We start from the raw sequence: 13,814 nt of genomic DNA on the forward strand, positions 1-13,814 counted from the left end.
CAATACCTTATCATCTGTTTTCACCGCATGGATCAATAATACATTTTTGGACTCAATTGTTTAATTGGTTTATTATGCATTGCTCTATGATATTCATCTCCCAGGATATGCAAATTATGCTATACTGACTTTGATTGTTACCTCATGGTAGAGACAGGAACTATATGGATGTTATTTCTTCACATGATTACCAATTTCATTGTGATATTATGTATGGTCTCTATATATTCTTGTACTCACCGTGTATGCTTATAACATGTTAGAGACTACTCTCATAGATTTATCTCTTAGACTATTCATGTGCTCATACAGTCAATAGTGACATACGACTAGACTGACTATTCTGTCTCAATACACTATTCTACTACTCTTATAGTTTATATCTGTTTGAGCTTATCATTTGCTTTCCGTTGCATATAGAGATATTTTTCTCTCCAGGCATATTTACTCAGTCAACCACCCACCCACCCACTCAGTCACCCACCCACCCACCCACTCAGTCACCCACCCACCCACCCACTCAGTCACCCACCCACTCAGTCACTCACCCACCCCACCCAGTCAGTCACTCACCCAGTCATCCACCCAGTTACTGTCACCCACCCACCCAGTCACTCTCACCCACTCAGTCACTCATCAACCCACACAGTCACCCAAGCAGTCAGTCATCTGTCTTTTGTTGAAAATATAAAAATAAAGAGGTTGCATTGTAATATTTTTTTCTGTATCACAATAAGAAAACAGTTAAGTAAAAGTTGCGCGCTAAAAAATATTTTTCCGTGGTAGGGGTGCTATGGGTTCGAGGGGGGGGGGGGTGGTGGGGGGCATTATTTCTGTTGGTGGCCCTGCCTGTTACAGTAGATAGCATGCCAAGTTTGGTGGCTCAAGGATTAAGCGTGTGGATTTGTATAGCCGGACAAACAAACTTTCTACATTATAGTATATAGATGGTATAGCAGCAGCAGCCCTTGTCGATCCAATTGCTGAATGAAGGCCTCCCCAATGATAAAATATATATATATATATATATATATATATATATATATATACACACACACATCTAATCTATATATTATATATACACACACATCTAATCTATATATTGTATATACACAGTATTTTTTTTTTTTTTTACATACAATAGGTCTGATGTGTTCTAAGAGGCAATTTATCACCCACTTCGGCAATAATATATCTAATTTATTTAAGGTACCAACAATCTACCTTCAATTTGCAAGAATGCTTGGACCAGCAAAGTATCACACCTGTTCACTTTGTTTTCTTACATGAAAGTCACATAAACCTAGCTCGTAGGCTCAGATCAAACATACCAGGTGAGTACAGGTCATAGTAACATGACAACAGACATATATACCCAGTGCCTATACCAGCCTGGCACCCAGCACAGTGACACTGATAACCTGCTTCCCTCCTCCTCCTCCTCATACCACTGCAGGGGACAAGAACAAACACAGGGGTTCTAGCCAAGGAAATAAAACGGACCAATCAGGGAGAGACGCTGCTGCTTCACTAGCCAATCAGGAAACCACTCCCGAGAACAGGGGAAGAAGGGGCGGGAGCTGCAGAGTTGCGAGTTATTGCAGAAGCAAAAGCCTTGAAGTGGCGGAGGTGAAGCGGCTGCCCCTGGGATCCCCCTGTTCCTGGGATCCCCCCTGCCCCTGGGATCCCCCCTGTTCCTGGGATCCCCCCTGTTCCTGGGATCTCCCCTGCCCCTGGGATCTCCCCCTGTTCCTGGGATCCCCCCTGCTGTGATGAGAAGAGATGGCTTCTAGGTCGCCCGTGTCCCACCTGAAGCTGCTGGCTGAAATTGAGCGCTGCAGAGCAGAGTGCCAGTGGGAGAGGATTGTGAGCCTGGTGAAGCAGCTCTCCCCCCGGGGCCAGGACAGCGCGGGTGAGTGACAGGATGCAAACACTGCCGCACGCCCAGTCTGTGCTCTTCCAATCAGACCTGAACTCCGCGTGAGGACAGTGCTATTATGTGCACGGTAATGGCAGGGGTTAATAAACCAGATCTGCATAACATCTGTGTCAGGAGCCGCCAGGTGACCGGCTTGTGCCCGGAAGCAGAGGGCTCGGCTGATACAATAGGACATGTTGATCATACTTTATGACAGGATTATTAATGACAGGTATCTGCATGTTTTTTGTAAACATGTGAGATACCATAACAAAGCAAAAAAAGGACTCAAATGTGCAGCTGAGATTAAGCCATCCAGGGGTGGTCCTTGTCATCATTTAAATGCAACCCAAATGGTACCTGGAAACGATATGTATAGCAATTAGTCTGATAATCTGTGCATGCTGGAAACTGGTGTATGGGTACAATGCAAGTAGGATTAGAAGTGCACACACAGCTGCACAATGGAAACACGTTGGGGATGTTTTTATGCGGTTGGCTGTATGAATACGATGTAAGGTGCATTCTGCATACTGTGTGTTTGTGTTGATGATCATGGCTTTGCTTGCTTCTGCAGTCTTCCTCTGATTTTCACACCCTCAATTTCTCTTAACAACTATTTTGTTCCGGTCTACCTGACCTGCGGTTGTGATCAGGACTTCTAGCAGTGCAGTTAGCAGCTGCTTCCTGGAAAAAGTATAGATTTAGAAAATATGAGCTTTATTCAAATGTTGAAGTAAAAAAAAAAGTATCTTGGGGTATAAATTCTTAACTAAATCTTCCTTGCCCACACCCAATGCCTCATTTGCATTAAACACCTCCCCTTAGTGAAAGGCACAGCTTTAGAGGGTTGTGTACAAAACGGCATCAAGTGCCAATCGGGCACTAACGCATGGAAACTCCCATTCAAGTCTATTGCGTCTCTGTGTGTTGGTGCCTGATCTTCACTAATGCATTTTAGGGCAAAACCCCCTTTGGCCCAGATGCACAGAGCTCTCCATTAGCCTAATTAACGTAACGTTCACTAAAAATTAACGTTAATGTTAATCCTAACGCCTATGCACTAAAGATGACTTACAGTTTACCACTGAAATAGCGTATCAATACATTTTTATGGACGTTAGGATAACACATGCAAATAAGATGGTAATAACCTTTTAGCCTAACTGCAAATCCGCTTAATACCACGAAGGTTAGCGCAGGGAAATAACGTTACGATAAATAAGTCACTACCATTAATCACTGCCAGATCCTTATTATACTAACACTATTTCAGTTAATAGGCTATAATAGGCCTCAAAAATACAGGGCAAGCAACATCAGCAAAAGACAAAGACTGTTGGTTTTTTATAGGCTATAATGACAAAGGGATATAAGTGGTACCTATATATATATATATATATATATATATATATATATATATATATATAATTTTGGCACTTTGCACTTTCCATTGAAATAGTTATTGTATGTGTCAGACCAAGGTATATAAAAAAAATGATACACCTCTTGATGTGTTTGAGTGGTATATCTGATAACATATAATTTAGGTTATGTTACAAATGCAGTGGCCGTTATTCGAACAAATCATGGCGCCGTTTTCGTGTGCGCTGCTGTACTCCACGCGGCATTAACGCGGCCAATCACTCCAGGCACCCGCGCTTATCGCGGTTGCTTTGTTTGAATTTCATGGATTCTGTTTCTTTGTATGCAATGAAATGAATGAATTGTAATGTGCTACTGTGCTACTGTGTCAATTTCGGGTGTTTAAAAACCAGAACTCTAAAATGCCATTTTCTGCACTCGCGTCTTAAGGCGGAAAGGTTGGAAGAAATCCTGCGTCATGACATGGGTGTTCTGAGGTATACACCGCGTGAAGTGTTCGAATAACGGCTACTGCATCTGTATAAACTGTATCATGTGTTTTATTTGTTGAACGTTAATGTAAGATATGTTTCTAACAGTAACCATGCTATGTTAAAGATGCAGCAAGACTTAAATGTCTTCAGCGCCATGGCACTTGCGGGTTGCGCAGCTAAGGATTAAAGTTGCTGTGGGGGTCCCATTGAGAAGCATGGATCCCCCACATCGCAATCGCGGCAGACACTGTCCCCAGCACCGCAAACTCAAACTTTTGCTTGTTCATCCATGGTGTAAGTCTTGCTACAACTATATATTGTGTGCTATCTAAATTGTGTGGACTAATTACAAAGAGACAGAAATAATTAACTTATTCATTCAGAAAAATAAAGCGATCAAACAAAATGTAACAAAGTCAATTGACAAGGAAAACAAAAAAAGGACCATTATCTCTTCCTCTTTTTACGTTTAGGTAACGCACATATGTTACAAGGTTGGATCGCGTGTGCGTTAATTGGAGCACACGTTACATTTTTCCCAATGCACATGTGCATTGTATTGCTTAACGTAAAACAGGAAAAACAATCTAAGTGCAGACAATAAAATTCAAGTGATATAAATTCTGCGTTCTTTCTTGGCTCATATGTGATGTCTACTTACAAGATGTAAGTCAAAATCAAGCGGTTTTGACACTCAATGGTCTCTGCTGTGCAGGTATTCCCACCAGGTGATAGGGTCTCCAGCTCTCAGCTCCGCAGCAAAGTGTATGTAAAAGAAATACAAACCATAGTGCAGACCAGTATGATGTAAAAAAACTAGACTTTATGGGGTTTAAAAATGAACACTTACAATAAAAACAAGTATTTCAGGCATGTACCACAATCATTGTGATCAAAGAGAGAAGATTAATTGGTTTACACTTCAGGCTCACCCGCCTCCTCCGGTGTGACTTGGTGTGGACCACCACTCTCAGGGACTTTGTACCTCCAGCGGTGGGCGCATTGATCCAGGTCTCTCTCCCCTCGTGGGTTCCCTCTTCTGTGGGTCGATCACCTTCCCATAGCAGCTGCCCGCAGGCACTGTGGAGTTCTTCACTGGGATACAGCCTCTCTGATGGATGTTTCAGCTTCACTTGTACAACGATGCGTCACTTCCGCTCCGTCCCGATACGTCACTTCCGGTCGCGGTTCTGTGAGTATCTGTCAGTAAATTTCTCCTCTCTTCTCTCTCCTCTCTGGGCGGCTACCACTCGTGAGTCTGGATCAATGCGCCCACCGCTGGAGGTACAAAGTCCCTGAGAGTGGTGGTCCACACCAAGTCACACCGGAGGAGGCGGGTGAGCCTGAAGTGTAAACCAATTAATCTTCTCTCTTTGATCACAATGATTGTGGTACATGCCTGAAATACTTGTTTTTATTGTAAGTGTTCATTTTTAAACCCCATAAAGTCTAGTTTTTTTACATCATACTGGTCTGCACTATGGTTTGTATTTCTTTTACATACACTTTGCTGCGGAGCTGAGAGCTGGAGACCCTATCACCTGGTGGGAATACCTGCACAGCAGAGACCATTGAGTGTCAAAACCGCTTGATTTTGACTTACATCTTGTAAGTAGACATCACATATGAGCCAAGAAAGAACGCAGAATTTATATCACTTGAATTTTATTGTCTGCACTTAGATTGTTTTTCCTGTTTTATGTTCTTTTCCCTTCATGCTCCCCCTGGATTACAACTGGAGAGTGACGATTTGTGGGACTAGCGAAACCAGTCCCCACCAGCTGGGTTTGAGCAGGGGGTTTGAACCTTTTAATAATATTATCACGTTATTTGAACACAATATCACTGTTTAACAATTAATTGATTTGGTCAAAATATTCACTGTATATTATTAGTGTACACTAATAGAGTTAGCGCCGTTTTCTTTCACCTTCACGTAGCACATTGTATTGCTTAACACATCTCTGGGGGGTGTCCAAGCGGCGTGGAGGAAGCGGCGGAGGAGGGAGGGGAGAAAGACTGCGGGGTGAGACTACTTGGGGAAGAAGTGGAGGGACTTGGGGGAGAGAGACTGGAGGAGGGGAGGGAGGGAGTGAGAGTTGGGGAGGAAGGGTGGAGAGTGAGACTGGAGCGGGGGAGTGGGGGGGAGAGAGAAAAAGGTGTGTGGGGGGGGGGGGGGAAGAACATACAGAAGATTCACAACTACAGTTAAAAGTTACAGAATTTTTTTGCCTTGGTGCAGTTGGTGGAACTTGCCCGGGCACAAAAATACCTAGTTCCTCCTCTGCCCAAAATAATGGATATATTTACATTCACAGTGTATCTATAACTGTATATCACAGTATAGGATATCGCCTCAGGAATTTTGTATTGTTTATTGAATGGGGACCCAGGTGTGTGAGAGCTTCCTTGTGACATAGTCACCCACCCAGATGTAGTGCTAATCCATAGCAGTCTGTGAGCAAATATTTATAAGGGGCCCCTCACCCACCCTGTTACCCCCCTCACCCACCCCGTTACCCCCCTCACCCACCCCGTTACCCCCCTCACCCACCCCGTTACCCCCCTCACCCACCCCGTTACCCATTAAAGTACCTGGGCTGATTCCAATACCAATTTGTATTATCGATTTCATTCAGTGATATTACAGATTTAGGCTGGGTGCAGATATAGCAGACATTATTATCTCACGATACCGCTGCCACAATGTTAAGTGCACAATTTACCGCAGCTCCCTTGAAACGCACTGAGCCGCCGGTAACGACACTGCAATTTTGCTAATCTAATCGGCGAGTATCGGGTGCAGTGATGTCTGCTACGTCTGTACAAGTCTCCCTTTTCCTAACACAAGTAATACAAATGAAAAAAGCTATAGAGATTAAAAACGGCTACGATTTTAATGGCATTTTTTCATGGCTAAATCCGATTTATTGTAAAAGCTGCTGGGAAACGTTGGTAAAACAACCTCCCAACATCTGTTCCTGACCTTGAAAAGTAAATCTTTCTTGGCTGGGTATTTCTTTCTGGGTTTTTTTTAAAAACAGATTCAGATATGTTTCTCCCAGGGATGAAGCAAAGTTTTTATAGAGAGAAAAACAGACACATGCTGTTTCACATTAGTATTGCTGCAGGCCAGACAGACAGAGAGCTGGTGTGGAAATATTTTTTGCACGTGGGGGGAAAAAGTAAGCTACAGTACAAAAAAAAAACAACTAATAGTCTGGTGAATCAATGTACAAGATTGTGGTCAGGTGACTCATGGGAAGCCTGAATGATCAGAGGAGACGGAAGCAAGCATACCCCAGAACTTTTTATTGGCTAAAAAAATTATCAAGCAGGGCTATAGTATCTGTTAAAGCAACAATCAAACCCCGCCTCAGCTTCTGAGATTACCATTGTAAATATTTTGACTGCATTAGGCTCTGTGGCGAACTCCATTTGAACACTTCATATTTCAATTACTTATATTCCTAAAATAAAAACGGGTTTGGATAAGCGCAGGAAGAGAGCTCTTAAAATACTGTATGTAATAAAATAGATCCAAAAAAAATTCTATTAGCGTAGACTGCTGCTTTAAGGGAGTTATTGAACAATAATTGAAAAAAAATCATATTAATTTCTATAGCGTTTCATTTTCCTCTTCTATTTTGCAATATGTGTTATGTCATTAGAGACGAAAAAAGTCTGTGATGATTCACTGTTGGACACGTCCGGAGTTGTATAAACCGTCCAATCAGAGTGATACAAACTGAAATGTAAACAAAGGTTACATATACTGAACTTTGGATATTTACAGGAGAAGCAATCTCTTGATTAATCTAACACGCACTGCCCTTCAGCAGAATCCAGGGGTGGGCAGCTATGGCTCACTTCAGCTTGGATTCATTTTTGTGAGATTTTTCAGTATTTGCATTGCTGGAAATGCTGCTTCTAAGGGGAGAGGTGGCATTCACCTTTACTCACCTATAGCAGAATCGCTGATGCTGACCCCATGCAATAGAATATCTTCAAGGGATTTAAGAACATATATTCATTGAGTCTTTATTATAATAAAATGGAAAAAGCAGGCAATATATTTCTTTGGGAGATTATGAATTTGACTGCTTTTTTTTTTGTAGATTGTTAGATCTAGGAATATGGTGGGTTTTAAAGAGTTAAATCCCTTTCTTGGGGGAACATATGTAAGAACCAACGGTTTTACAACATTATAACAGTTGTGTTGTTGTATTGGTAACCCTGGAGGCCTCCACAAAGCTAGAGCAGTGGTTTTAACCTTGTGCACCCCTGTAGAGGGAGAGTGGGATTGGCCCGGTATTAAAGGGGTTGCACCCCATATGGCCACCCCCTGACCTCACCAGGGAGGCAAGGGGTTAACTGGACTGCGGTCCAGGAATGTGGTTTGCACCTTGCTATGACATGAAAATGTATGTTCCCCTGTTGTAATGTATTTCCACCATGTAAGTGTCTGTGCCACACACACACGGGGATCCATCTTGGAGGACAAGGGTTAATGGGTAGAAAGTGATTATAGCCCTTTGTTTAATTTTCCCGCCTTTTCAGGCACCATTTTGCAGAGTCCCATAGGCCGCCATTGGAGCTCCATTCATTTCAATGGCGGATCTAGCTGTTTTGGACCTGTTTCCCTCGAAGACCAGCAGGTGGCGTCCGAGAGGAGGAGCGGCGGTTTCCCATTGTAAGTCAATGGGCCCATTGACTTCAATGGAGATTCCTCGACGGCGATCTCTAGGAATAGGTTGGCAGCCGTCTAAACCGCAAAACCGCAAAGCGGATACTTTATCTGAAAAAGAGCTTTCATCACTGTTAGTTCAAGTTCAAAGACAAGTGGCGTGGGAATCTTAGGTTCTAGGGCACCCAGGAATAAAATTATTTTTGCCCCTAGCTCATAGGCCTCCCCTCACTTGACCACCACCGGGTCCAAGAATCCAGGACCCCCAGAAAGGTTCCAATGGCAGCGGAGGAAGCAGCATGAGAAAACGGCTAAGTCTGAAAACCATATCCGGCATTACCGCAGAACCATCCCCGACCCTCTCCGACCAACCCGACGGAGTATGGACCACCATAAAGATTCGTGAGTTTTTCCCATAGACTTCAATGGCGGCCGTTTCCCCATTGACCGGCTATGGCGAAGAAGTCCCAAAGGCTTCAACGGCGGCGGTGCCCCGTTGTAAGTCTATGGCGGCAGACTCACATAGCCGCCAATGGCGGAGATTCACCATTGAAAGTCTATGGCGGCGGAGCCCGTTGTTTTCGATGGGGAATGAGTGAAAAACTGAGATTTATTTTACAGCAGAGAATTTTGTAATAAAATAAGAAATGGTTTATGTTTTATTTGCACATCTCCGGTTCTGAAGGTCGCAGTGGGCTGAAACTTGGACACTATAGTGTCCCACTTCCGGCATTAAGGCCTGGGTAGTTTGGACCCGCTGGATCTAACAGAACCGGTTATTTTAATATGGTTGTATATTAAGAACCATACTGTATTTCAAAGCGGGGACAAAAGCCCGTGAAGATTCCTGCACACTAAGGAATGCAAATGGTCAGGGAGGCGACCCAATGTCTAAGAACCAGGCCCTGATCAAAAGACTCAGCCACTCTAACTGTTTACATGAGGGCGGAGAAGCGTGAAGCTGGAGTGGTTTATAGGTGCTATAACTCACACCTACAAACAAAGAATATCCTGCCAGATCCCCCATCTGGCAGACTGCCCGGTGCCCCTGATTTGGGTGTGGGGCTACAGAAATGAGACCCTCAGGTTCCCAGTACGCATTTGCCAACTAGCTGGGGGGCATGGGTTAACAATGTTCCCACGTTAGTAATTGGGTGCAGATAATTGTTCTCCAATAGTCTGCACTCAATGATAAGAATAGGGTTAAAAAGATATATATAAACTGTTGTCAACCCTACAGTCTTTGTCTTCTTGATACATCTTGATTGATACCTGATTGCTGGAGAATTGCTATTTGATACTTCTTCATTCCAACCCCTAAGTAAGTGTTACCTTCTTAATTGTACTATCTTGTTGTGTTCACCTATCTATGGAATAAATATACTTTATTATATCTAAGCCTCGTTCAGTTCAACCCAGTGATTTGGTGTAAATTATATCTTGTCATAAGTTACCGTGACAACCCCCTACTAGAAAATATTTATTCCGCGAATCCCTAATGAATACATCGTATTGCCTACTCATCAGACTATCACTAACAAAGCTGTTTGACTGATCCCGGGCAGTGTAGTGCCCTGAGCTCGTGAGGCGACCACCAGCTTAATAGGGCCCCAAACTGAAACCTCAGTGTGTGTAGACAGAATGGATGTTACAGCTTCCAAACTCACGTCCCATAATGACTTGCCACTGTTGATGCAAAGCATTCTGGGGAGCAACTTTGCAAGTTCTTAGGTTTTCAGTGGCAGTTGTTTTTACAGTTGAAGTTTACCATGTAGGGTCACTGTGCCGGACTGCATACTTGTCCTGGACTTACTGTATCAGCTAGATGTGGCGACAAGTATAGAGCAGGTTCCCAAAATTTGTCCAAGCGTAGGTGGAAGGATGTTTCCTGCTAAAATGCCTCCTTCTAAACCGGGACCTTCCAGAGACTTATTACTGTACCTACCACAAGCTTAACCCATGCCCTCTAAGTGACGTGCCCCTGGAACTGGGTGGTATTGTGAAGCTAGACCAGGTACATTGTTGCTGTATTTAATTATTACATTTTTTAATTTTATTTATAAAATGTTTCACCAGTAAGTAATACAGTGTGTTACCTATCGTTTTCAAGTATGTACTCCCTGTTTTGCACCAAAGTTTCTTTTGTCTCTGAATATACTGTACAAGTAGTTGAGGAAAGACCAGATACAGTCAGGAAAGCTTGACTACATTGGTGGCAGGTGTGATCTAAAGACTCTTGACCACCGGCAAAGAAGAAGCTGTTGTGGGATACACTTTGCTGTTTGATCTATGAACAGTGCTGAGAAGGGTCATCCCTGCTTCACCCCCCTGTGAGCAGGGAGCCTCAACTGATACTGGATGAGGATCTATCCGGTGGATTCCTAGCCAATTTGTGAGGCACCGGAGTTGGTATCCGTGGAGGCTAACTCATCTAGTGTTCCTCCCGGTGCAGCCACCTGGCAGCTGAGGATATGGAGGATCCTGTCCCAAATCCCAAGGCTGGAGAGTCGGACTGAGAGGCCTCATAATTAAGGCTGCGGCTGGAGAGCACACGCAGGCTTCTGCAGTTTCAGTTGGTGCAGCTGCACCATCCTGATGGTGGGACCCTGCGGAGTGCCTTTCCCGGAGAGATGCCTGTCTGCAGGAATTAAAGCAGTATTTGTTGTCATTAACGGTAAAAGAGAGGGAGGATTGTGAGCTGCCGGCTCAGTGTCTGCTGAGTGTTCCAGATGAGCTTTGTTGCAGCTAACAGATTGTGGCATAGCTGCAAAATATGAGAAATATATATGAGAAACCGTGCTGGGTACTGCCAGGGACGCATAACAAGCTAGTAGTTGCCAAGGTTAGTCTGTCTGCTCATTCTGGTCACTGCCGCATTAGGAGGAATGGGACTGTGTGCCCATGTGTAACCGGGTGGGCAGTGGACAGCAGGTGCCCAATGGAGAAAGTAGTTAGCTGGACATGCACTGGCCCACCACATCTCTAAAGTGTACTGCATATAGTGTAAGAATGCTGAATGTGATTTAAAAAATATATATATATATAATTATGCCACAGATATACTGTGTTGATGTCCTGAATTACTGTGTAAATTGGAATGAATAAAGAGTAAGGTCCTGGAATAGGACCCCAACGTTAATGTGTTAAACACATTTTATTCATTCCAAGTTCTGTACATGCGAGTGCCTATTTCAATACATATGCTAAATCATCACAATTATTGAAAATATAAACTGTGAATAATCCATATACAGATGGAGTCCCCGGTTCAGGGACGCTCTTCAGGGACGCTCCGTGGGCAGTCTGCCGGTTGCCCACGGGGGAATTTTTGCCCCCCCCCCATTGCAGTGTCTGTTCATCCACCACTGCTTGTAAAAATGTGGGAGAAGTGCACACACGCTTTAAGTGTGCGGGGGGGGGGGGGAGGGGGGTGTTGCTGCGAGGAGCAGTGAAACGAAACCGGAGATTTCATCTGTATTGTCCAGATAACCAGACACAAATGTAAAAAGGATATAATGGATGGAGTGGGCAAGATCCCAGGGGTCTTAGCTGCTTCTGATGGAATAACCAGTTCCAGGAAAATTCTAAAAGACCAAAAACAGAAGCGCATGCCCCATAGCGCAATTCAATTGAATACAATAGTGGTTTTGGAGAAAACCATAACAATGCACACACACAAGTTTAGTAGTTGAAAACGCAGTTTGTATAACCTGATACAGGTGGAGACCAGCACAGCACGCCGGTAGCAGAATCCATGTGTGTATTGCTGGAGCAGAGATGGAAAAAGCTCAGTGGCAAACACACCACAGGTGCACAGCTGACAGTTACAGAGTGATCTGTAGGTCCGTCTCCACAGTACTTCCTGGTACAGGATCTCCTACAGCACTGAGCTCCATGTTAGTGTGTGTGTTGTGGGGGGAGTGACTAGTCACAGCGTGACACTGTGACGTACCTGCAGGACAAAGTCGAATTTATTTAATTTTATTTATTTATAAAATATTTTACCAGGAAGTAATACATTGAGAGTTACCTCTCGTTTTCAATTATGTCCTGGGCACAGTTATGATGACAAATAATACATGGTTACAATACATAGTTACATAAGTGAGCAGGGTTATACATTATATACAATATAATTTAGAATATACAATAGAAAACAACCCTACGCGTTTCGTTGCATTGTTGGTGACTTCGTCAGGGAAATATAGCATGGGGGTGCATGAGTCCATGTGTATATATATACCCACCTTGTCTAATTGCAATTGGATTAATCGGGATCGTGCAAGTGCATTCATGTGAGTAATTTGATCAACCAATAAAACATATACATACTGTATTTAAAACAGGAAAATGCACCAAGAAAATCATTGCAAATAAAATAATTAAATTATAAAAATGGGTGTATCAATAGGGTACAGACATGTTAAAATAAAGACAGAGAGCTGAAAAGGGGGACACATACCTGAAATTTAAAGGGACAGCGTGCCCTGGATCTTCAGGGTGAGAGAACCAATTGATGCGGAGACCATGGTGCCTGGGCACATAGAAACGTGAACATGTTCATTTAATAGTGTTCATCTATATTGTGTGCTGTGAATAAATATATTATTAACTTTGATAACAAGGAAAATAATTTTTGTTGCTGATGAAAATATAATAGAAATAATGAATAGTGGATTTTAATGTGTTTATTGAAATAATTTAAATTTTATTGTGAAAGTGGATTTATTTTCCTGTTTTATTGCGCACAATTTATTTTATGTTGCTGAGGTACAGTGCGATAGTGGATTTCCCCAAGATCACAAGGAGAGCTAACAATGGGACTCAAACAGTTTTTACTTGCATTAGAGGTGCTTATTCAGCCCATACATATTGTTCAGTGTTTTGCACCTTTAAGAGGAAGTGGGTGTTTACAAATGAACAGTTTAAAGCACCATTTGAACCTATTCATTTGATTAATTACAATGACCTTTTGCTTTAGTCCGGCATGTTCCAAGTCACTGGCAGTACCTTCAGGTGTTCAGATGTTATCACATAAGATGCCTCTGCTCTATATATGGAAATACAGCTGTAATTGACAGGTTTATTAACCCTTGCCTTTCAGATGACTTTGCAAATTTGCTGCGTGCCGAAGCCTTGCTGGAACTGTGTTTAAAGGAGAACGTTGCCAAGATAAAAGAATCCACTCCATTAATGGAAACAAATGAGCCAAAAATGATTCAAGCCAAGAAGTATCTAACCGGTATTCTAAACAGAGGGAAATTACCAGTAAGTAGTTATGTTAACAGATGTAAATCTGCACTGCTTTGACTTGCTATTGAATGGATAGTGCACTGCATTTGTCCGCAGT

At 43.0% G+C, this 13,814-nt stretch overlaps 1 protein-coding gene across 1 annotated transcript in view; it reads left to right on the top strand.

Annotated features, from left to right (window-relative positions):
- The first annotated feature begins 1,426 nt into the window (after nucleotides 1-1,426).
- The window catches only part of TTC7A (tetratricopeptide repeat domain 7A), a 388,284-nt gene continuing 375,896 nt past the window's right edge, over nucleotides 1,427-13,814 (top strand). Inside the window, exons 1-2 of the mRNA XM_075595818.1 lie at nucleotides 1,427-1,912; nucleotides 13,569-13,732. Of these exons, the coding sequence (XP_075451933.1) occupies nucleotides 1,783-1,912; nucleotides 13,569-13,732 (294 nt within the window). The 5' untranslated portion in view covers nucleotides 1,427-1,782. The remainder of the gene's footprint in view (nucleotides 1,913-13,568; nucleotides 13,733-13,814) is intronic.

Source organism: Ascaphus truei, chromosome 4 (genome assembly GCF_040206685.1).
Source record: "Ascaphus truei isolate aAscTru1 chromosome 4, aAscTru1.hap1, whole genome shotgun sequence".
Taxonomy (NCBI): Eukaryota; Metazoa; Chordata; class Amphibia; order Anura; family Ascaphidae; genus Ascaphus; species Ascaphus truei.